The sequence below is a fragment of the Haliotis rufescens genome, unplaced genomic scaffold, assembly GCF_023055435.1.
Source record: "Haliotis rufescens isolate VD_foot unplaced genomic scaffold, xgHalRufe1.0.p SCAF_9, whole genome shotgun sequence".
NCBI classification, from domain to species: domain Eukaryota; kingdom Metazoa; phylum Mollusca; class Gastropoda; order Lepetellida; family Haliotidae; genus Haliotis; species Haliotis rufescens.
The window spans coordinates 43,661,247-43,687,713 of NW_025964383.1; the positions used below are offsets into that span (position 1 = coordinate 43,661,247).

Consider the following 26,467-nt stretch of genomic DNA (forward strand, 5'->3'; position numbering starts at 1 on the left):
GCACCATACCCGTGCTTGTGGGTTTCACCGAAGTGGTAAACGTCCGAGACTTGCATAACTTCGAGCTTTTCTCCCACATTAAGCTGACACGCCGTGATATAACTGGAATAATGTTAAAAGCGGCGTTAAACCCAACTCACTCACTCATAATAAACGTAAAGAAATGATGACGACGTGATGTAGCTGGAACATTGCTGAATGCGGCGTAAAACAACACCACATTTATCAAAACACAAACCGGCACGTTAAAGATGCCTGAAACATGTGTTGCTAAAGTGACATTACAAAGCCGCTCTTTCCATGGAATCATTTATTATAAACTCCTTCGTCATTTCATACTTTGAGGGATAGTGTCTCGCGTAAAGACAACTTCTGATGTCCTCCGTCTTGAATTTGCTGGAACATTGTTAAAAGCGGCGTAAAACTATACTAACTCCCTCACTCACTCACTCAAACTTCCATCTTATATCAACGCGTCTCAATCAAACAGAGGTTATATTTCTAGTCAATCCAATATCAGTCAGTATTATCTAGTCATTGCAAGATATTGCTATATTGGTTTAAGTAGCCCATGGGGCCAGTGACTCTGGCGTTAACAACAAACAAACAAACAATTAGCTCATGGGAGGCGGTATCATATTATGACGTCCACAGACCTCTCCCAAATTATAAAAACATAGCCGTAAACAGTATTACCTTTAATTTTATCTTTCAAGATCACAGGGAAGAGTTAATATTGTCAGTAAGTTTTCGTATGTTAGCGGTAAACCATTCTGTAATCAATAATGAACTGGACTCTTAAACAGTTTGAATTGCAAACCTGTAATAGTTTAAAAACTCTTGTTGTTTCTGTGTCTACTTGTTGTACAGTGCAACCCCGTGATTCCGGATTGTTGCGATTTCAAGGAATTCGTCCCGATTACCATATTGATTAAGGAAACATTGGGACCTAGTATTGTGTCTTTTATGCTTGTTTCTGAACGGGGAGGGTGTGTGTGGTCCTCATTAACGGTGTCCGGATTAACGAGGTTGCATTGTATATAATGATATGAAGGCGGGTATATTAATATAGGTATAGCAGTCGAGTAGCGAGTATCTGACACTTTTTCAAGTTGGAAAACCAGACTTTTTTGTTTTGTTTATTTAACTTACACATGTATTGTTTATGATTGAAGCCACGAGAACATGGAGAAACCGCAGTCCTTATTCAGTGAAGTGAACATCCAAAGTGGCGTCACATATTTGTTTGTACACTGTTTCTCCATGGAAACAAACAAATGTGTGACGAAAGGGGCGAAATATGACGCCGAAATGGATATCTCAGTCCTTAGCGACTATAGCGCATGGTTCATACGCAAACATGTAGCTCCTGTTATAAAGAATGGTTTCAGACTGTATTTGCGCTGCATCACTATTATCATATTGAGCTGAGGTTTACTTCACGATTAACTGTGACGAAGTTATTCTTAGTCAACAACCACTGTGAGATTTTTGTTTCATGATAGTTTGGGATATATTTCCCGTCTCAATAAAGAAACAAATTGATTTTTCACCCATAATGTAAATATGCTAGTCATATAATATTTTATTAGATTTTTGTTAAATACATTTCACGATTTCGTGTATGTGGGATGCTATTTATATGTACATATATATACATTACATATATGATATTTTATATGTGCTTGGTACACATGTATACAATGCAGATTGTGTCTTGTATAAGTTTGATTGTTTGTTTGTTGTTTAACGCCGCACTCGGCAATATTCAAGCTATATGACGGCGGTCTGTAAATAATCGAGTCTGGACCAGACAACCCAGTGATGAACATCAGGATATATACATACATTCCGATATACACACATGTATACACACATAAACACACACATACATATACCCACATAAATACAGACATGAACAAACATACACACGCTCATACTCACACACATACATACACCCAAACACACACCCATACACATAAACACACACATACATATACCCACATAAATACAGACATTAACAGACATACACACGCTCATACTCACACACATACATACACCCAAACACACACCCATACACATAAACACACACATACATATACCCACATAAATACAGACATTAACAAACATACACACGCTCATACTCACACACATACATACACCCAAACACACACCCATACACATAAACACACACATACATATACCCACATAAATACAGACATTAACAAACATACACACACTCATACTCACACACATACATACACCCAAACACACACCCATACACATAAACACACACATACATATACCCACATAAATACAGACATTAACAAACATACACACACTCATACTCACACACATACATACACCCAAACACACACCCATACACATAAACACACACATACATATACCCACATAAATACAGACATTAACAAACATACACACGCTCATACACACACACATACATACACCCAAACACATAAACAGAAACGTACACACACTCGCGCACACAAACATACACACACACACGCACTCAAACATACAGACCGCCGTCATATAGCTTGACTATTGCTGAGTGCGGCGTTAACCAACAAACAAAACATACCTACATAACCACAAGCACATACATACATACAAACACGCTCTCACACATACACACACCTACACAAACAGAAACACATGCAGACACACACACATACTTACAAACACACATATGTCCAGTTACACACACATACAGACGCACGCACACATAAGTACACACTCAAACTCACATATATACAGAAACACACAGCCACACATACACACACGCACGAATACATACCGGGTATCAATTGATGTCGTTTTTTACTTTGTGATGAAGAATGGATACCCTTGAATGTTTTTGCATCGGAGGACAACCAAAATCATCCGTGAAAACAGAACAGTGTTTAGGCAGCATGTCAACTTGATCTTAAATATAAATACAACTTTGATATGTCACTAACAAATATTCAAACCAACATCACACCTGTAGAGATAAGATCTGTTAAGAAATCACAAGGTAGCAAAACCAATCTCCTTCATCCGCTTACGTATTATAAGAGTTTAATTGAATGTATCTACGACTGTTCTTTGAATAAATATATTTTCTTAGTTGATTTGTTTCATTGTATATGTTCATGGAGCTAGCTGTGTACCAATTTAAATTTGAAAAACGAATTAACGTTTATCGTTTATTTTATCATTGTCCTGATAACCGCTTCCGTGGACTAGTGGATAGAGCGTCTCTCCAGAAATTCCTTTCCCAGTTTGGCTCCTTGTAGTAGTCTTGACTAAAGCCTGCTTTAAAACGCTAGCCCTCAGTCACATTATATTAACGCCGAGCCGACCAGTCCTTGTTTTAGCCCTTCATGCTAATGTTGATCGCCAGACAGTGGTATCTTTTAACGTCCTCTGGTATGACGCGGCAGATGCTCTATCCACTAGACCAAGGAGGCGGTTCCAATGTGATAACCGTAAATTCAAATTGTTTATTCATAGCAACCTGACAGGCCATAGGCCCATAGTTCCACGTATTTACAATTTATGCGTGTTTCTTACAATATTTTGTAATAATGTAATATTTGAGGTTGACATGAGTATGCAAAACAAATCGATACTTGGATAAGATGTAATCTTCTTTGGAATATACTTGTTTCTTGAAGATAGAGTTTACACACAAGCATAAAATGATACTCATTTTCTACAGCATTAAGGTTACAAGATGTACAAATATTAGACTTTTCAAATATACCTTTATAGATCTTTAAATCATAATGCTCTGAACTGCGCTAGCGAGACTCGATGTCTTTAATTGTAACAGACATTATTTATTCTTCGAGTATAAATTGTTGTTTTAATGAGAATAGGTATATGTACATATGCTATTTTTTAGTATTTCTATCCACATTTGCTGAAAACAATCTTTCGCTCTTTTGGGTAATAATGACATTAACATCTTGACATTTAATAATCTTTCGACTTCCTTTACTTTGATTATTCTCTCCAAATTCAGCTAAGACAACGTGAGATAACTAAGAACTATTCAAAGAGGCGTGAACACATGAAGCATTTGTGGTTTGTGTAGCCTAGTGGTTAAAGCGTTCGCTCGTCACGCCGAAGACCCGGGTTCTATTCCCGACATGGGTACAATGTGTGAAGCCCATTTCTCGTGTCCCCCGCCGTGATATTGCTGGAATATTGCTAAAAGCGGCGTAAAACCAAACTCACTCACACTCAAAATGGGGAATTCCTGAACACTGTTTCCCATTAAATACATACTGTCTGTTTGCGGCTACAAATCCGCTTTAAGAATATGACAACTTTTTAATCCATTCATCACGAAGATTAATATTTGTCGTTCTCATACAATAAACACCTGTCGTTAACATAACACCTGATTAACACATGCGGTAATGTATACGTATTGTGGGATATGTCAGATATGTCTTTGATCGTGTCACAGACATGTATTTGCCTGAAGCGATTGTCCAGCGAAATACATCGTGGGATTCCATTATATCATTTTAATCAAAGACCCTTCGTTTTATCAGCCCTCGGGCTGAGTATGTTTCATAACTATTTATTTTCTCTATATTTGCTCTGAGGGGATACGGTTGTGTTTACTTGTCAAATAACACAAACACTGCTTGTTTGTTTAATGCGTCCTCAGAGATTTCGCTTAACAAAAGCCTGGTTGACATTTCACGATCAGGTAAGAAAATGCCGCTGAGGACGGCGTCAGGCTTCAATCAAACACTTACTGTTTTATACAAATTGTGTGAGTGGTGGATGTTACCGGTAGGGCTGGACATGCGGACTGGTCACCGATTTCAAGTTTGTTTGTTTGTTGTTTAACGCCGCATCAGCAATAATCCAGCTATATGACGGCGGTATGTAAATAATCGAGTCTGGACCAGACAATCCAGTGATTGACATCATGATCATCGATCCACGCAATTGGGTTACGATGACATGCATTTACCAAGTCAGCGAGCCTGACCACCCGATCGATCCCGTTAGTCGCCTCTTACGACAAGCATAGTCGCCTTTTACGGCAAGCATGGGTTGCTGAAGAGCTATTCTACCCCGGGTCTTCACGGGTCCTGATATTAAGTGATCCATTCATATAATCTCTATCACTATTTTGCCTTGGGAATCTGTGCTGGCCGATAATCGAGACTGTCTCCTTAACTTTCTCTCCCTCGTTCTCTCTTTGTCACTCTCACTCTTTCATTTTTCTCTCAGAATCTCTTACACCCTATTGGAAGTAAGATTGGTACCATAGGTGGCCAAGTCGTCTTGCGCTCCCCTGCTGTGCAGAGTTGCTTCCCTTAGGCGTGCTGGGCAGCTATGGTGTTGGGTGGGTTCGAATCTCGGATCCCGAGAATACGTTTCTTGGCGTGTCGGCACAATACCAATGTTCCACAATGTCTCTAATGAGGCAAATGTTTAAACCTGAATCACTTACGCTTCCCTCCCATAGCTGATTACGCCGTAACTTGAATTATGGTCAAGACGGAAGATACTGTTTTGTGATAACATGGAGATATACGTAAAATGCCAAATTGTAATGAAAAGTTTATCAATGGATCTCTGAAAATCAGTGCAGACACCAGGTGTCGACGAAGAGGGTAGAGATACCCGCCATTCACACAATTTGCATTAAAACGTACGTGTTTGTTGCCTGACACCACACCGCACTACTACAGATCCGGGGTAGAACAGGTCTTCAGCAACCCATGTTTGCCGTAAAAGGCGACTATGCTTGTCGTAAGAGGCGACTAGCGGGATCAGGTGGTCAGGCTCGCTGACTTGGTTGATGCATGTCATCCTAATTGCGTGGATCGATGCTCATGTCAATCACTGTATTGTCCAGACTCGATTATTTTCAGAGAGTCCTGGTTTTATTTTCAAACATTTTCCACAAGATAATGTTTTTGTCGCAGTGTAAAACTAGGGATGTTTTTAAGTAGGGATATAGAATCGTGACTCTCCATCCCATGTAAATAATGGGCCTCGTCTCTGTCATTTGTAAGGCCATTCCCCTCCACTCGTCTCACTGACACACGTCCTATTTTGAGTGACGCGTCTCATTGGCGGGGTTATGTTATTCCTTCGAGGTGAAACTTATCATTCGTGACCAATTCGTGTTATTCCGAGACAAGCCGAATAGCGAGTCATGCCCATCTCGTGGCAATATGCATTGTTGCGACCGGGTTCTGTCTAAGCGCAAAGGGGCATAGCTGAATGAATTGTCAAGTCGTTGCGTTATGATTCACGCATATTTCCCAGTGTATCAGATGCAATTTAAAGCAGATCGGGACATGCGGTATTTATACAACATGACTGAACACATTTGACTGCATCTAGGGTATATTTCTAGATGCAAGACATGTAAAATCAAAATTATTCCTGAGGGATTTTTTGACCGTAGAACTTGAATTCATACGCGCATTTGGATTGGTTTGTCGTTTTTTCGCACATGACATTCATCGATAGGGGGACGAGTCTTCTTGCAGGTTATGCAAAGGGGCGAGTGGTGACGTATTGGAAGTTAGTTGCAGCTGTTTGAGGAATATATATGATTGTGTTGAATGTGTGTTTCGTTCCTCAAATTGCGTATATAGGCTCAAGTTTCCTCCGTGATGATCCGGATGAGCAATAATCTTCAACAACCAATGCTTGTAGCATGCATCGACTAACGGGATCAGATGTTCAGTATCTCTAACTTGGTGGATGCATGTCATCGCATCCCAATTGCGTGGATCGATGCTCATGATATCAATCATTGGAATGCCTTTCTCCCGACTCGATTAATTACAGATCGCCGTCATATAGCTGGAGTATTACTGATTGCGGCTTTAAATAACAAACAAACAAACAAGCTTGTCGTAAGAGGCGACTGACGGGATCGGGTGGTCTAGCTTGATTTGACCCCAATGGTACATGCTATAGACATGATGATATTATATTTGGTATAGATTTATATTTGATTTTAGAAAGCTGATTAAGAGAAACCAGCTGTTATTCACGGCTCTCACGTATTTCATGATATGGTTTGCCCCAATCAGGTTTGCCAGCACCGAAGTGCATCAGAGACCTGCATCACTTCGGGCTTTCCTCCCACATTAAGCTGCCACGCCGTCGTATAATTGGAATATTGTTCAAAGCGGCGTCAGATCCAAGCCACTCACTCACTCACTCACTCACTCACAATGCTGTTTTGTTTCTTTTCAGCAATATGCCAGCTACATGACTGCGATCTGTAAATAATCGAGTCTGGACCAGACAATCAAGTGATTGATATCATGAGCATCTATCCACGAAATTGGGAAAGACTCAGTTATTTACAGACCGACGTCTGGAATATTGCTGAGTGCGGCGTTCAACAAAAGGTTTAAAACGTATCTGAACGTATTTCCTGAAAAGTGCTCTTTCAAATATTGACCTTTGGTTTTCTAACTGGATATAAACTGTCAAACAAGGGTTTGGGTTGTGGCAACATGCACAGTCCTCTTGACATTTAAAGAACGTTCCGTGCAGGGTGTCACGCCTCTGCCGTGACGAATGTGTCGGCGTGGACATACGCAGTAAGTATAGAGCGTCGCAGATAATAATAATGCAAGTGGTTAATGTCATAAGACGCGCGTCACTATGTGTTCATTCATTGACATCACCTGGCATTCAACACAGCAAACGGAAGCAAGCTATCGCGCCATGACCACGGGCGGAACGACGTACTTGAGTGCATACGAGACTACAGTGGTTGTTGAATGAATAGATCAGTGGCGCCTGATATGCTATTTTGTTCATAACGCCGCCGTTGCATGGCAGGAGTGAGTGAGTGAGCTGGGTTTAACGCCGCTGTAAGTAGTATTCAAGTTAGCTTAATGTTGGAGGAAACCCCGCAGTGATGCAGATATAAGACGTTTACCACTTTGGTGAAACCCACGAGCACCGGTATGGTGCTGACAAACCTGGAGATTTCGAACCAACGATCATATTTTGCTGGCGTGCCAAGAGACGCAACTCAGCACAACGAATTGTGGCGCCTTTGTTGACAAGGCCACCCGTGCCCGACAGGATCGTCACGGGTGCACACTGAAATTGGAAGCCGATATCTTTCTTGTATTGGCGACCTAGTTTGGAATATAGGTGACTTGTTTTCGCATATTTCGTACTCTCGTTTCGTGGCGACCTACTTTAAAATACTTTCGCCCACTTATAGACGAGTAAGTGAGTGAGTGAGTGCGTTGGGTTTAATGCCGTGTCAGCTTAATGTGGGAGGAAAGCACGAATTGATGCAGGTCTCAGACGTTTACCACTTCGGTGAAACCCACGAGCACGGGTATGGTGCTGACAAACCTAGAAACATAATCGGGGCGAATCGGGATTCGAACCCACAATCAAAGATTTCTGGCGTGCCCAAGAGACGTAACTCTGCACAGCGAATGGCGGCGCCCTTTCAAAGGTTGAATCCAAATATGAGCGCATATATATAATCCCTCCATCTCTTAAATAACTACATAAGAAATCACTTTTTTCAGCCTTTTATTACATATTAATTGTTACCTTTTGCCCCGCCGCCTTCCACAACGAAGTGAACATGTTCAGACGTTGTATATTGGGACTCTTGACATCTTGTGAGACACAGTTGCCTAAGTTTGTTTGTTGTTTAACGCGGTACTCAGCAATATTCGAGCTATATGACGGCGGTATGTAAGTAATAGAGTCTGGACCAGACAATCTTGTGATTGTCATTGTGAGCATCGTTCCACGCAATTGGGATACGATGACATGCATCAACCACGTCAGCGAGCCTGACCACCCGATCCCGTTAGTCGCCTCTTACGACAAGCATAGTCGCCTTTTAAGGCAAGCATGGGTTGCTAAAGACCGCCGTCATATACTGTTAATTAAAATAACACAGAACATAAATCCAGCGCATAATTTTTAGGAAAGGGTATGGGCACTCGCATTTTTAAAATGCGCATTTATGTCTAAAATCAAGAGCTCTCATTATTTTCATGTCGCATTAAATTCCTGTTTTACAGATCTTGGACGCGACGTTAAACCCAATTTCACCTCCTGTTTTACAGTAGCTGGAATATTGCGGACAGGCGAGTGGCCGTTGTGGCCCTGAATGAGTGGTCAGAACCAGGCCCTAGCGCAGATCATAAATCATATCAATCTTAAATTTAGTAATCTCAATTAAAGTAATTATAATGGTATTCACTTACCTCAATAACATGTGCTTGTCTCACTGGAAAACGGGCAGGGTTCTCCGCTGTGATGATCTCAGCTGACAACCTTTATGTTTCAACCCACCTGAATTTGTTTTTGAAACCCCTTCATATCATTTGATTTCATTTTAGCGTCTAAAATGTTTCTAACACCATGACGGATTTTATTTTGCTGACACAAGATGCTGTTGCGTTCTTTCTGAGACACATCCATCCTCGTGTATACCCTGTACACGTGGTCACGGCTTCCAGGATCCGAAGCACTCCCTATTTGTTTGTCTACTCTTTACACACTGACGAAAACAGTTTTTATAAATTATATCAGAGATATCTTAATTTGGATTGTACTATACGTCATGGAGAATAGTTCTGATGAAACCAAGATAATATTCGATGTTTTCATAAATGTATTTGAAACAGCAAACGTGTTTAATCAGCTGTGAAGCCAGTGATTGCCAACATGTGCTTGTATATCTATCCTCAACAATACTGTGCCATGTTTGTTTTATATTGACTTCTTGTTCAGATATTACCCCACGTGAACAATTCCCAACTCAGAATTTGACATTTCACCACAGTTCACCTTCCCTGCTTTTTGAAAAGAATTAATAAGAAGATTTTTCAGGAGGTGTTTTTCTAACATTTACCACTAATTCTAAAAGGAGATTGGAAATGAATATAAAGTGCCATTGACTATCAGTGTCTGACAATTAAGAAATAAAAAAACCAACAAAACGATTGTTTAGTGCTATAAATGGATTATAAATGCATTGAAGTATCACCATACAATTACATCTACCATACATGTACATACAAGACATACATAAAACACATATTAAACAATACATTATGGATACCAAGACATATATGAAGTAAACAAGCCTTACACAAAAATACACATTTATTATCGTTGTTCTGATATTTAACGAAAATAATAATTACTTAAAAACACATCATTATTCTAGATGTTTCGATGCGGAAGTATTGACAACATTTTGAGCTGGATTGTTTATGAAGTTTATGAGACAAATACAGCATGCTTTAGAAATCATAAGGCGATATGTAAATGTATGTTCTGTTTATGATGAAAGTGCTAGTATGTTCCGCTTGTGGTTTCGGTGACTTAATGACCTACTTTCAAAACAAGTTTCCTCCTGTGCACTGTTACTTGTGACTGTACTTCCGGTTCACTAAGTATCACTTCCGGTCACGCGGAACTCTATTCTGTCTACCTCCGCAATATATTTCACTATTCTACGTTGTGTGAAGAACTCGAGGGGATGGGCCCATTTCCAGTTACTGTTTGCACGATTGAACTGTCATTGAGAAGTGTGTGTGTACATCCGCTAGATCCGTCTCGAAGTAGATCATCAAAATTGCGTAGAAGTGTTGGTTGTTGTTTGATCCACCGGAGTTAAGTCGGGTAGCCTTGTCGTTAAATATATTACTCGTCACGCCGAAGCCTTGGGTTCGATCCCTATAAGGTTAAAGTGTGGGGAGCCCATTTCTGGCACCCCCCGCCGCGCTTTGCTGGAATCTTGCTTCCCCCTTTACTCACTCACTCACACACTCACTCACTCATTCTCCCTGACGTCGTAAATGAGTACGTATAGGTGACAGAAGTTTTAGGCGTTTACCATGGAAATATAGGCAGCACCGCCAGAGCCAGGATCATAATCGGGGCGAATTTTGGATCCCCCCTTACCATCATCAGATCCAGACAGCCCCAATGTACCATCAGTGTACCATCTGACGCATAGGTCTTCAGCAACCAATGCTTGCCGAAAAAGGCGACTATGCTTGTCGTGAGAGGCCACTGACGGGATCGGTAGGTCCGGCACGCCGACGTGGTTGATGCATGTCACCGTATCCCAATTGCGTCGATCGATGCTCATAATGTCAATCACCGGAACGTCTGGTCCAGACTCGATCATTTACATACCGTCGTCATATGGCTTGAACAACAAATACAAAAAACAATCAATCAGACAGACCCCGCCTCCTCTAACCCCCCCCCCCCCTCCCCTCCCCGTCCCAATCCCCAACTAACCAACACGACGTCCCACCTCCCCTCCCCATCCCCAACTAACGCACACGACGTCCCACATCCCCTCCCCATCCACAACTAACGCACACGACGTCCCACCTCCCCTCCCCATCCCCAACTAACGCACACGACGTCCCACCTCCCCTACCCATCCCCAACTAACGCACACGACGTCCCACCTACCCTCCCCATCCCCAACTAACGCACACGACGTCCCACCTCCCTTCACCACCCCCAACTAACGCACACGACGTCCCATCTCCCCTCCCCTCCCCCTCCCCAACGAACGCACACGACGTCCCACATCCCCTCCCCATCCACAACGAACGCACACGACGTCCCACATCCGCTCCCCATCCCCAACTAACGCACACGACGTCCCACCTACCCTCCCCATCCCAAACTAACGCACACGACGTCCCACCTCCCCTCCCCATCCCCAACTAACGCACACGACGTCCCACCTCCCCTCCCCATCCCCAACTAACGCACACGACGTCCCACCTCCCCTCCCCATCCCAAACTAACGCACACGACGTCCCACCTCCCCTCCCCATCCCCAACGAACGCACACGACGTCCCACCTCCCCTTCCCATCCCCAACTAACGCACACGACGTCCCACCTACCCTCCCCATCCCAAATTAACGCACACGACGTCCCACCTACCCTCCCCATCCCCAACTAACGCACACGACGTCCCACCTCCCCTCCCCAACCTCAACTAACGCACACGACGTCCCACCTCCCCTGCCCATCCCCATCTAACACACACGACGTCCCACACTCCCCCCCCCCCATCCCCAACTAACGCACACGACGTCCCACCTCCCCTCCCCAACCCCAACTAACACACAACACGTCCAACCTCCCTTCACCATCCCAAACTAACGCACACGACGTCCCACCTACCCTCCCCTCCCCCTCCCCAACGAACGCACACGACGTCCCACATCCCCTCCCCGTCCCGCCTCCCGCACTAACGCACACGACGTCCCCCCCCCCCCCCCCCCCCCCCCCCAGCCCACCTTCACCACCGTCACACCACTGTAAGTATTTTGTATGAGGGCTTACCGATTCCCAGCATCTATCTGACACCCTCATATATCTGTAATACTGAAGAATCGGCGATAATATTACTAGTATACAAGATAACCTGATTTGGTAAAAAATAGCTCCATGCATCTGTGGAACATTCAGTACCCACTGTCAGCATCATCTGTTTGAAGCATCTATTCAGTTAATATACTTCAAATCGTTCGTAAAATCTCAGTATTTTTGTTACTCTCAACTGAACTGTCGAGCACACAGCATGCATTGGTAGTGCTTATGTTGTCACACGGATAGATGTTAATGTGTTTGTTTAACTCCTCATTCATCAATATTCCAGTTATATGACGGCTGCCTGTAAATAATCAAGCTTAGACCAGACAATCTGGTGATTGATATTGCGGACAGGGGTGGATCGCTGCTATCAACCAACTCAACGAGTCTAACCACCCAATCCATTATTGGAACACAGGTTTGTTTGGTGTTTAACGCATTATTCTAGCTATATGACGGATATCTGTAAATAAATCTGGACCAGACAATCCAGTGATTGAAATATTTAGCATCGATCTACACAATTGGGATACGATGACATGCATCAACGAAGGGAGCCTGACCACCCGATCCCGTTAGTCGCCTCTTACGTCAAGCATAGTCGCCTTTTAAGTTATCGAGTCTAGACCAGACAATTGAGCAATTAGCACAATGAGCACTGATCTACGTAATTGAGATACGATAAAATCTCGATATTATTTTGCAGTTCGCACACATGGCGACTTCTACGGAAATAAGTTGACGTCAAAGGTCTTTCTTTATGATGTCCCCGAATATGACGATTGTATTCTAGCACCAATTTGGGCCCTTTTCTCCTGATGAGTCACATATATACATTCACATCTATGACACAAAAATGTGCAAGGGCGAGATTGCATATGATAGAGGGTTTTAGCAACCTTGAATGAATAAATGAGTATGGTTTTAGGCCGCTTTTAGCAATATTCCGGCAATATCACGGCGAGGGACACCAGAAAAGGGTTTCACACATTGTACCATGTCGGGAATCGAACCCGGGTTTTCGGCGTGACGAAAGAACGCTTTTAACCACTAGGCTACCCGACCGCCCCAGCAACCTTGAAGCACATTTTTATTTGACATATTTAATGTACTTTTGTATATTAGTTAAATGATAATATTTGTAATAGAAGCTAAATAGTCAAGATAGAAGATATCATGTAAACCGTTTGGTGAAGGATAACAAAGCTTGAATGAACACCGTTATCCGTGCTATTTTCGAACAGTGACGAATACACGTGTACTTGTGCAAGAGCGACTGGAGAGTGTACGCGCCGTAAGGTACATGCGCCAAATATTCTACCACTTAGTTAATGCAAATAAAGTGCAGATAAGTATGTTTCGAGGTGATTTCCCGCACGTTTAAAATGTGGTTGTTTATAGTTTAATGCACTAAGCAATATACAAGCTATATGATGGCGGTCTGGAAATAATCGAGTCTGGACCGGACAATCAAGTAACTGACTCAATGAGCATCGATCCACGCAATTGGGATACGATCACAAGCATGAACCAGACAACTGAGTAATTTACACCATGAGCACTGATCTACGTAAATGAGATACGACCAAATCTGAAAACACATTTTATATTTTCTTGTTAAATATCAAATAATATTAATAACGATTATAATGTTTGACAACACTTTTTTAATAGTATGACGTCATGGTACGGTGGATCTAGTAATATGCTTCCCTGTGTCCGTTGGTTCGCAAAATACCGATGCAAGTTTTAAAGCTGTCCTGAAAGATATAACTGCTCAATATTATTATATATTGAATGCGCTATTTATGTCGGCCAAGTCACCTGCACCGTTTCATCAAATTTAGGATTGAGAAAAGTTTTGGAAGCTTTCCGAGTTTTAATCCCAGTTAGCATGTTTTGTCAATCAATGAGACGGCAAAAACAATCTCATTTGTTTCACTGTTTATGGATAACAGAATTTAGAGTTCCTTTTACACATAAGTTTTTTTTTATAAAAGTCTCTGAACGACATATGTTGATTATATAACACCTGGTCTCACACGAACCTCTAGGGAAATATGCCCTGATTGCCTCGAGATTTGACACTCAATGTTTGATAAAAAACTATCCAAAAGCAGGCTCATTCATCAATGGCTTACTTTGGCATATGTCCGTGGAAGTTGTTCAAAGCAAACAGTGGTCTCCCTGGATTTGTCTCTTACAATCAACACAGTTGTTGGGCCATAGTTTCCCTACATCAAAGATCAAGAAATAACCTCTTCCTGTCTATCATACCCAGGGCTAGCGACATGTGTACAATTTTGCCGTTACGGCGACACTTAATGAAGCACTATAGACTAGTTGTCCTGACAGATCAAACAGTCGGTCTCACCCACTCCATCAACATATACAGTTGTTCTTGAGAAGAAAAGAATGCTAGCATTGTACTGTTGGGTTGCGCTTTCAGGGCAGAGTCCTACATACAGCATTCATTTCACAACTCTTAAACTTGATTGGGCCATTTGTTTATAGATTAATTAATCCCAGTTAATAAGATGTCAGTCCCGTGAAGATCCGGGGTAGAATAGGTCTTCAGCAACCCATGATTGCCTTAAAAGACCACTATGCTTGTCGGAAGAGGTGACTAACGGGATCGGTTGGTCAGGCTCGCGGTCTTGGATGATGCATGTCATTGTAACCCAATTGCGTGGATCGATGCTCCTGATATCAATCACTGGATGGTCTGGTTCAGACTCGATTATTTACAGACCGCCGTCATATAGCTCGAATGGCTGAGAGCGGCGTAAAACTACAAACAAAATAATAAGACGTCATAACATTATGAAATACAATGTATCATCCTTAAGTGGCTCCCACCTGAGATATCGCTTAGGTGAGATCAAGCGATGACTACACTGTAGATATCGCTGCAATGAAATTGCATCACAATGCTTTGCAGAATATTGTGACGTCCTTGATCCCATGACGTCACAATCAAATGACATCACTAATACCTCCGCTACTGAAGCTGTAAGCATTAACTTGTTACACTTAAGACACTGCCTATTACTGTCTACAAACTGAAAAAGCTAAGTTGGAATAATGATTTTGGATGATAGATAAAATCTCAACCTTGTGTCTTTTGATATCAAATATATCAACAGTGTTTCTTCCTCGGTGTTTTTTCCACTTTTATCAACTCGTGTTGATATATGTGATATCAAAAGACACTCGGGTGAGATTCTCTATTTCTTACACCTGTTGGTGAAACACCTATTTGAGATAACTGGTATCAAGCTATGTGTGAGGTCGAATTCGAGGTCTCTGACTGGCTACACCAAGGTGATGACCTCAGGTCAGATTATGACGGACTATTTTCCTAAGAATAACTCATTGATATGTTTTGTCGTAACTCGACTAAACCTTCGTCTGTGTTCAAACGTAATGGTTTTCCAGTGTTAAATATATGTTTTTTTATCTTATCGAGTTTGCATTATCGTCATCGCCTCAGTGATGATCCCTTTGACGTCACTCATGACCGTTGTGGTATGTATTAATGCGCCGCTGCGATCATGAGAATAGACACGATATGCGTGGATTCCATGCAGAAGTTGACCGGGATTCCCGGTCTAGACAAACATGACACTTTGGGGTTCCACATCAGCTGTAACAAGCTGAACTATTCACCTTCCTTGAGGCATCAGTTTTGTAGCTTCCCACGTATTCCTTTCATCGAGAGTTATTAAGGATAGACTTGTGCAAAAATATATGTCCTCGGTGGCATCTTGAAGGACAAATGAAGATTTATAGGCATCCTTCTTTTCCCTAGTGGCAGATGTTTGGTTTGAAGACTGAATGACACTCAACATCTAATGATACGTTCTGATTTTAAACAGCTAGCAAATGGTCGTGACTAGTCGTAAGCAATATTTGTATTCTGTAAACGCAAATATTTTCTTTTCCAAAATAACTTGTTAATCCTCTATTTGGATCCCGAAATCAAGAATGATAAGTTATAAAAAATGCTTCAAACAAATGCAAACTTGAAGCTAAATAAAATATTTCAGCTTTATGAAGGCGGTTTGTATATAAACGAGTCTGGTTCAGACAATCCAGTGATCAGTATTAAAGGCAATGACACACCCCGCTGGGTAGGATGATACGCAATCCACCAAGACCACTAGACCATCCGGCGCATTTGGTCAGCTCTTACAACAAACTCAAGTTGATGGACCACGTAAATAACCTTGAATACAGGGTCCACAATGATCCAACACGTATAAAACTGCAGAATGCTTTGTGCCACTGTACTTCCTTGGTTATGTCTACCATTTACAGAAGCCCAAGTCTGCCATTAACTGCCGAAAGCATCAGTTAGAAAGAGTAGTGAGTGAGTGAGTAAGTTGGATTTATAAATGATACTAACAATGAACAATAAACAAACTCATTGTGTCTCTTTGACCTAGTCCTTGGTCTCCAGAAAGAGAGAAAGAGAGAGAGAGAGAGAGAGAGAGAGAGAGAGAGAGAGAGAGAGAGAGAGAGAGAGAGAGACTGTGTGACTGTACTAGTCAGGAGATGACCCAATGAGATATCATGCCACAGTTTAACATGAATACCCCAATCAGGCACTGTATACTGCCCATTAATGCCAAACGACCGACAGGGTAACACCAAGTATGATATTTTTACCCTTGTTGGTATGACTTGGCCGGGGATCGTACCCTCGACCTTCCGCTCTCCGGAAAGACGCTCTATCTACTGGACCACAGAGCCGGCCTCATACCAACAGACATATAAGAATTTACTTTCACTTTTTGCGAGTTCATTGGAGTATGAACCTTCATAGAGTAGTAAACTGTATGGAAGTTGCTGCAATGAACTCACATAAAGTGAAGGTCAATTCTTACACTTTTTTATATCACTATTTTTCATTTCGAAGGATGTAGATCTATATACAATTTCATTTAGTATGTGTGACTTCCACTGACAACCACCCAACCACCTGCATCGCGGAATGATGTCGTTCCGACATCAGTATGCTCACAGTGACATCTTTTGTAGTTTGTTTACAACAAATATATTTAAAAATTACCACCATTAGATGAGAAAGTTCTGTGACCTCAGTAAGTCAGTCACAATGACAGCGCGTCGTAATACATTTACACGAAGTACAAGATGTCAAAATGGCCGACACGACAAACGTGACGGGAGAGGTTTCGGAAGTTGGTAATGAACCTGTGGTGGTCGTAGCGAGGATATTTGTGAACGATCATGTGGCCAAACTCACAGTCGTTTCTCAATGTATGCCAAATCGCCGAGTACAAGATTAAAGAGTCTAAAAGATCAGAAATTTAAGAACGCTTCTGTGTGCTTGTGCCGGGGAATCCCCTGGGTTTCCCCAGGAATGTGGAAGTAGTCCGTCAGTGTTTACGTCATTTCAAGAATTCAGTCTCGTGAAAAACGTATGAACGTCAAATTGTGTCGTTTTATACACTTATGAACGTCAGTTTTATCAAACAATTATATCAAAAGATGCTACTTATTTTATTCTGTCTGGCGTTCAGCATTGCAGGAATAAAACAACGACTCGTCGGCTCGGAGACAGGATGTTGTGTTTTAGTGAGGTATCCGAGTTTAAATGCAGCATGGTATCTCAGTGGGCCAGCGCTATAAAAACCCGCAAATGTCCAGGTTAGTACAATTAGCCAGACGCACACGTTCATGCACAAACGATAGTCTTGAAGATGATGGTAAACCCAATTGCACCTTACCTGTTCTACATTCTATCACATGCTTGTCGTAAAAGGCGACTGTGCTTGTCGTAAGAGGCGACTAACGAGATCGCGTGGTCAGGCTCGCTGACTTCGTTGATGAATAGTAGATTGTTGATTCAAACCTATCTCGCATGCATATATGAAGTACATGTCCTGCAATGTTTGTTTTTGAAAATTAGACACGTAACACAAGCATTCAGTGCTATCTGGAGGTGTGCTATTTTGTATATGTATTTGGAGGACGTTGTGACATTGTGAAGTTCTAGGGGACTCTAGGGAGCTCTAGGGAGCTCAAGGGATCTATAGGAAACTCTAGGGGCTCTAGGGAGCTCTAGGGAACTCTAGGGAGCTCTAGGGAGCTCTAGGGATCTCTAGGGATCTCTAGGGAACTCTAGGGATCTCTAGGGAGCTCTAGGGGGCTCTATGGAGCTCTAGGGAACTCTAGGGATCTCTAGGGAACTATAGGGAGCTCTAAGGAGCTCTAGGGAGCTCTAGGGACCTCTCGGGAGCTCTAGGGAGCTCTAGGGATCTCAAGGGAATTCGAGGGAGCTCTAGGGAGCTCTAGGGAGCACTACGGAGCTCTAGGGAGCTCTAGAGATCTCTAGGGAACTCTAGGGAGCTCTAGGCGACTCTAGGGAGCTCTAGGGAAAACCAAATAATAATTACATATTGAATGTATAACACGAACGTGCGGATCCCAGATCATAAGATCATGTAGCTGGAATATTGCTGAGTGCTGCCTTAAACAACAAACAAACGCACAATTCGATACCTGCAGTAGGTCTCTAAGGACATCTCATCTCGTGGTATATAATGCGTTTAACCATCTGAAAAAGAATGCCATGTCATTGCCAAAGATTTGATTGAATCGAACTTCCCAGTTGTTGTTAATGCGATAAGTTGGCATCGATGTTTTTTCAAATGGTCAGAGTTAATTTGTCAGCTACGATATGACTTTCTGTTCTGACAAATGTGAAACCTGTCGCTTCTGTTACAAGTAATTCGAAACATTGTGTAACATTTTACGAAGAAAGTGACGATGTTTTTGTTTCACGTCATGATCAGTGAAACCTCGTTTGTCACCGCGTGAAGTCAATGACATGGACAATTCATAACCGTCGCCATTTCTATGTAAGAAAAGTAATAATTCGAAACTCGGCGAAGGAGATAATTGTTGCTTGGAGACTTTAAATATTGTCAGTTGATGTTAGCAGAGACGCTTTATTTGACAGTTTTGCTGTGCACGGTGAACATCTTACGTGTGAGTTCGATTTTATGTTTCATTCATGTGCCCTTATGAGGAAGGGATTCGCTGAGGTTTTAACCAACATGCTCCCAAACTCAGTATCGAATGATATACGAGTCAGCGCCAAAACGCGAACCATAGACACATATAAGTATGTACGTTAAGAAGAGATGTTTCCAATGTGTAGCACTCAGTGAGAAAACAAACAATCAGTCAAGTGTTTAAATGGGGTGTCTTATCAGGATATGTTGCACGTGATTTCCAAATTTTAGACGCTAATCCTGCACGAGACAAATGGTGCATCTCGAGTCATGGATCTATAACGTTACATTTAATGCGTTTGTAGCAGGGCGTGGAGTCATCCCACAGATGCCACCCTTACCTTGTCAGCTTGCTAACGGGGTTAATCTCTCTGGTCATGTGGACAAGGCGTCCGACCTCGGATCAGAAGGTCCGTGATTCGAATGCCATCATGGGGCTTGGAGATTTTATGGCCGCTACAAGTTCAAGGGCGTCGGTGACAACAGTATGTTCGTTTGTTCATCGAACCAATCTAATATCACTTGAATATGAGTAATTATTCATATATTAACCAACATGTACTCGCGTTTCTTTTGTCGGTGAGTATATATCACACATTTAACAAACGCCGATCCAGCTCTATAACAGCAGTCTGTAAATAATCGAGTCTGAACCACACAATCCAGTGATTGATATCAGGAGCATCGATCCACGCAATTGGGATACACTGACATTCGTCAACCAAGTCAGCGAGCCTGACCACCCAATCCCGTTAGTCGCCTCTTACGACAAGCATAGTGTCCATGGGTTGCTGAAGACCTTTTCAACCCCGGATCTTCACGGCCCGCCGTGATATAACTGAAATACTGTATAACTAACACCAGGAACAAGGAACCCAACCAACTCACCCACCATAACAAGTTATCTCCATATATTGCCGGCTCTTTAATGTTATCAGTGTGCCCGACTAGTTGCGATTACCAGGAGCAGGAAAGTTCTTCACGAGGCAAGTGGAATACAAAACGTCAACGTAAAGAGTAATGACTCTCGATCAGACAGGCACCTGAAAAAATGGGATGGACGAAATCAAATGAATCAACAGACGTCATCGTGGAGAATTAATTTGCATTTCCATGTCTCGAACACGTCAGATAGTTACGTGCTTTTTTCTTATTAATGGTATTTTTTTATGTTAGAACTATTTAACTGGCGGTGACGGACTCGCGAGTGTTCGCAGATGGCTTTATAAAGTTGTACTCACAATGGCAAGTGAAACACGTTTTCACGAAACCAGGTAATGCATACGACTATGCATGCCCTCATATCTCGCTCTCTCTCTATTTATCAATATGGAAGCTTACTAGCACATAGTTGCATGCATAAATGCATTGTTGTGCATCAATTGATATATTTACTGACAACAAGCTGTGTGTGTGTGTGTGTGTGTGTGTGTGTGTGTGTGTGTGTGTGTGTGTTGGGGGGAGGAGGAGGGGGGGTTGGGGGGTGATGAAGCGCAGTAAGTCTGATGATAGCTGAGAGATGTGTTACGACGTAAATTGTAATAACGCGGTAAATTGTAATATACTGGGGTAAAATGTAATAACACTGCGGTAAATTGTAATAACTTCACTGCGGTAAATTGTAATTAATACTGCGCGAATTATAATAAAAGATTATTCATTTACAAATATACAAAGAACCATGCATGAAGTTTAAAATGTTCGACTAAGCTGTTTGGAAATCAAAATCCGGACTTTGAAACGACTCATTGATCAATACTAATGTACATTAAATTCTTGATATCTAGATTTACTCAGAACAGAATTCAAGTTCCAGTGTTTGTTCGAATGTTGAAACAAACTGCGGCAAAATTGAAATACCAAGTGCGGTAAATTGTATTAGCATATCTTAATCCTTCCGATTTCAAACTAAATTCGAGTTACGGTGTTTGTTCGGCCTTAAAATGATCAATTCCAACCTCCAGCATGTTTAAGCAAATTAGAAAAGCGATTTTGTTTCAATTTCTGTCATTCCTATTGAAACACAGTGGAGGCAAATTGTTATAGCATATCTTAATCATTCCGATTCAAACAGAATTCAAGTTACAGTTGTAATGGATCCTGTTTCGTTTACAGATTCGAGTTTTGTATGTATTGTTGATTTGAGATTGCCGGACCAAGTTTTTGTACTGACCGTCACATGGCTGAAGTAAAGTTGGCTCGTATTGAGCTCGAGTTGTGTCATTAATACGAAGGTATTACATGGTGTCAGAAGTCATGGCAGGTCGAATTGACATTCCGCCCATGAATTTCGATGCCGCTAATGTGGCAGAAAGTTGGAAAAAGTGGAAACAGACGATAGAATTGCTGTTCAGTGGACCACTCGCGGCGAAAGATGAAAAGGAAAAGTGTTGCTATTTTCTGTTGTACATTGGTCAGGAGGGCCGAGATGTATTTAATACTTGGACATTGACAAATGAAGAAAAGGATAAATTGCAACCTCTGTACACAAAATTTGAAAACTATTGTATTCCTAAAACGAATGTGACAATCATGCGCTTTCGCTTTAATACACGTGTTCAGGGCCAAAATGAGACAGTGGATTCATATGTGACAGAAATCAAAACCCTCGCGAAAGATTGTGCCTTTGGTGCGATTGCTGATGACATGGTTCGTGATAGAATAGTTTGTGGAACGAGTAACAAACAAGTACAAGAAAGACTGTTACAAGAAGCAGATTTGACAGTAAATAAGGCCCTTGAAATAGCGAGAAGTTTTGAAGTGAGTAAAAAACAGATGAAAGAAATTCAGTCAGAGGCAGTTTGTAGCATTCAGAAGAGAAGTGGTGGTTATACTCATCAGAGAAAGTTAGGGGACAGTAGTCAGAAGCGATCAGCAAGTGCACAGGCTAGTGTGAAAACAAGTAGTGATATGTGTGAAAGATGTGGAAAATCACATTCAAAGAATGACATGTGTCCTGCAAGAAGTGCTGAGTGTTTGAAGTGTCACAAATTTGGACATTATGCATCAGTTTGTAGGTCCAGAACAGTAGCGAGGAATCCACCTAAAACACAGAACTCAAGAGGGTCCGGAAGATGGAAACAAGGTCAAAGCAACCCAAAAGTCCACAGTTTAGAGACTGATGAACTCTTTATTGGGACAATAGAGGATAGAAAGGGTGAAAGTGGTGAAGACTATTCAGAACAATATGCAGATATCCTAGTGAACAAGAAGTTCATAGTAGCTATGAAGATAGATACAGGAGCACAAGTTAATGCTATGTCAGAGAGAGACTTTCTAAAAGTCTGCAAGTTTGCAGGTCCTCTTGAGAAACCGGACACAAGGCTTTACGGCTATGGACAGAAGTGGTTGAAAATTGCAGGTATGACTTACCTGGATTGTAGTTACAGAAATGTGTCTGTACGCCTAAAGTTCTATATAGTGCAAGAAGAGGCACCCTCAGTGTTAGGACTTCGAGCCTGTGAGGACTTAAACCTGATAAAAGTCCTGTTGAACATTGAACGCCTGATTACTGATGCAAGTAGTTCTGAGAAAATACTCAGGATGTTTCCAGATATCTTCCAAGGCTTAGGATGTCTTGAAGACAAGTACAGTATTCAGCTTGACCCAGAAGTGAAACCAGTAGTACATGCTCCACGGAAAGTTCCGATTGCCCTACATGAGAAAGTTCAAGTGGAACTTCAGCGAATGGAGGACTTGGGAGTGATCATGAAAGTGGAAGAGCCCACTGAGTGGGTAAATTCTATGGTGGTCGTTCCTAAAGCCAGTGGTGAAATTAGGTTGTGCCTTGACCCAGCTGACCTAAATAAGGCGATACAACGCGAGCACTACAGAATGTCCACGATACAAGATGTGACCTCAAAGATTGCTGACCACAAGTACTTCACAGTTCTAGATGCGAAATCGTCATACTGGCAAGTACAACTTGACCACGACTCCTCCATGTTAACCACGTTCAACACTCCATGTGGTAGATATAGGTTCTTACGTCTTCCATTTGGAATTAAAAGTGCCAGTGAAGTGTTCCAAAAGCGCATGGACAAAATCTTCGAAAAACTGAACTATACTCACCCAATAGTAGATGATATTCTCATCAGTGGCAGAATCATTGAGGAACATAACAAGAACCTCATGGACACTCTTGAGACTGCAAAAGGAAGTGGTATCAAGTTAAATGCAGACAAGACTCAACTGTGTTCGCAGGAAGTGAAATTCTTTGGTGAAATACTTACCTCTGATGGCATGAAACCAGACCCGGATAAAGTTGAAGCAGTACGCACAATGACAACTCCAACAAGCAAGAAGGAGCTTGAAGGTTATCTGGGAATGTTCACTTATCTTGCACAGTATTCCCCTTGTCTTTCTGAGAGAACTCACATCCTGCGTGATCTGATTAAGCAAGACAGTCAGTGGAATTGGACTCCAAACCATGAACAAACGTTCCAAGAGATCAAGGATCTCATCACAAGATCACCAGGTCCTGTTCTGCGATATTTTGATTCCCAGAAAGAAGTCGTTCTGCAAGTGGATGCATCCCAGAATGGTGTTGGGGCTGTTCTGTTACAGGAAGGACACCCTGTAGCATTTGCATCCAAGTCTATGACGTCATGTCAGCGCAATTATGCACAGATAGAAAAGGAGATGATGGCCATAGTATTTGGCTGTGAGAAATTTCATCATTATTTGATGGGTAGAAGATTTGTTGTCATGTCAGATCACAAACCATTGGAGAGCATTTTCATGAAGCCACTCCACGCTGTACCACTACGTCTCCAGAGGATGAGAATCAGACTGCAAAGGTATGATGTTGTTGTCAAGTACATTCCAGGAAAAGACATTCCTGTGGCTGATATGCTGTCCAGACACTTTATAGAAGAAAAGCTGACAGACTTGAACTCTTTTGATGAGGAAGTTAGCGCATATGTTCATATGGTGACAACAGGCTTACCTATTTCAGATAGGAAGATGTCTGAGATAAAATCCGCTACAGTTGAAGATGAACAGCTGCAGGCAGTGATTAGTGCAGTGCAAAATGGTTGGGCAGCTACACACGTAGACTGTTCCGCTCAAGTCAAGGACTTTTGGACATTTCGAGAGGAAATCTCCTGTGTTGATGGAATTGTGTACAAGGGGAGTAAAGTAGTCATTCCCTCGAAACTCAGAGTTGAAATGCTTCAATGCATTCATAGTGGTCATCAAGGAATGACCAAGTCGAAAGAAAGAGCTAGAGAGATTCTCTTTTGGCCGTGTATGAACAAAGATATTGAGAGAACAGTAGAGCAGTGTGCAGTATGTCAAGAGCACAGGAAAAGTCCTTGTAAGGAACCCATGATCTCCAGTGAAGTACCTACCCTCCCGTGGCAAGTAGTAGCCACAGATCTATTCCATATGGATGGAAGAGAGTATTTAGTAGTAGTAGACTACTACAGCAGGTATTTTGAAGTAGCCCTGTTAACCAACACAAAGGCTTCTACAGTCATCACACATATCAAGTCCATCTTTGGACGACATGGCGTGCCTATGCGGGTTGTCTCTGATAATGGGCCACAGTATGCCTGCGCTGAGTTTAAGACCTTTAGTGACAAGTGGAAGTTTGAACACATAACGTCGTCACCACTGTATCCACAGGCCAATGGTCTTGCTGAAAACACAGTCCAAACTCTCAAACAGCTGTTACGAAAGTCTAGGCAGAGTCATGCAGATCCATATCTGGCAATGTTGGCTTATAGGAATACGCCTATAAATGGACTCGCCTCACCAGCGCAACTGCTGATGGGACGCAGGTTGAGAAGTGACTTACCGGTGCAATATGCAATGCTCAGACCTGAAGTTGTTGACTGTGATGTAGTGAAACAAGCAATCTCACAGTCACGAGAGACCCAGAAAGTCTACTATGATCAGAGAGCTCATCCAAGACCACCAATACAGGTGAATGACAGTGTGCGATTGAGGCAAGGGAAGGACTGGATCCAAGCTAAAGTTGTGAAATATGCAAGCACTCCACGTTCTTTGGTAGTAAGAACTCAAGGTGGCTCAGAGTACCGACGGAACAAGCATGACCTGATTCCAACAAAGGAAAATCTTCCTGACGACTGCAGTATTATCCAAAGTCCTGATGGAACCACTCAAGGAGCAACTAATGCTACTCCAGAGAATGTTCCTGTACAGTCTCCAGACACTCCTCCAGACATGAATGTGTCGCAAAGCCTTGTTCCATCGAGGAACCCCATTGCATTCTCATCCAGTGGTCGACCAATCTTCAGACCACAGCGATTCTCTGAGTGACTCTAAAATTGCAATAATGGTTTTATTTGTGATAAAGTTATTGTGCTCAGAGAGACAGACATTTCATTTAACAGTGTGACACTTAAAGTAGTGTTATCTTTATTTTTAGCTTATGGAAAAAAGGGGATGTAATGGATCCTGTTTCGTTTACAGATTCGAGTTTTGTATGTATTGTTGATTTGAGATTGCCGGACCAAGTTTTTGTACTGACCGTCACATGGCTGAAGTAAAGTTGGCTCGTATTGAGCTCGAGTTGTGTCATTAATACGAAGGTATTACAACAGTGTTTGTTCGACCTTAACAAAATCCATTCCAACCTCCAGCATGTTTAAGGAAATCAAAAAAGCGATTTTGCTTCAAATTCTATCATTTCTTTTGATAGACAGGGGCGCCAAATTTTAACAAACTGCGGCAAATTGTATTATAAAGTGCGGTAAATTGTAATAGCATATCTTAATCCTTCGATTTCAAACTAAATTCGAGTTACATTGTTTGTTCGACCTTAAAATGATCAATTCCAACCTCCAGCATTTTTTAAGGAAATAAAAAAAGCGATTTTGTTTCAATTTTTGTCATTCCTATTAAAACACAGGTGAGGCAAATTGTAATAGCATATCTTAATCATTCCGATTTCAAACTTAATTCGAGTTACAGTGTTTGTTCGACCTTAAAATGATCAATTCCAACCTCCAGCATTTTTAAGAAAATAAAAAAAGCGATTTTGTTTCA

The 26,467-nt window shown here is 41.9% G+C and overlaps 1 protein-coding gene across 1 annotated transcript; it reads left to right on the plus strand.

The window, feature by feature from the left end:
- The first annotated feature begins 22,228 nt into the window (after positions 1-22,228).
- On the plus strand, positions 22,229-25,738 carry LOC124145106 (uncharacterized protein K02A2.6-like). The gene has a single exon (XM_046514789.2). It carries the CDS (start codon positions 22,229-22,231, stop codon positions 25,736-25,738), a length of 3,510 nt encoding a protein of 1,169 aa, XP_046370745.2.
- The last annotated feature ends 729 nt before the right edge of the window (positions 25,739-26,467 follow it).

Bases quoted from the DNA above. Each gene is read 5' to 3' on its own strand.
- LOC124145106 (XM_046514789.2), top strand. From the start codon at position 22,229: ATGAAAGAAATTCAGTCAGAGGCAGTTTGTAGCATTCAGAAGAGAAGT.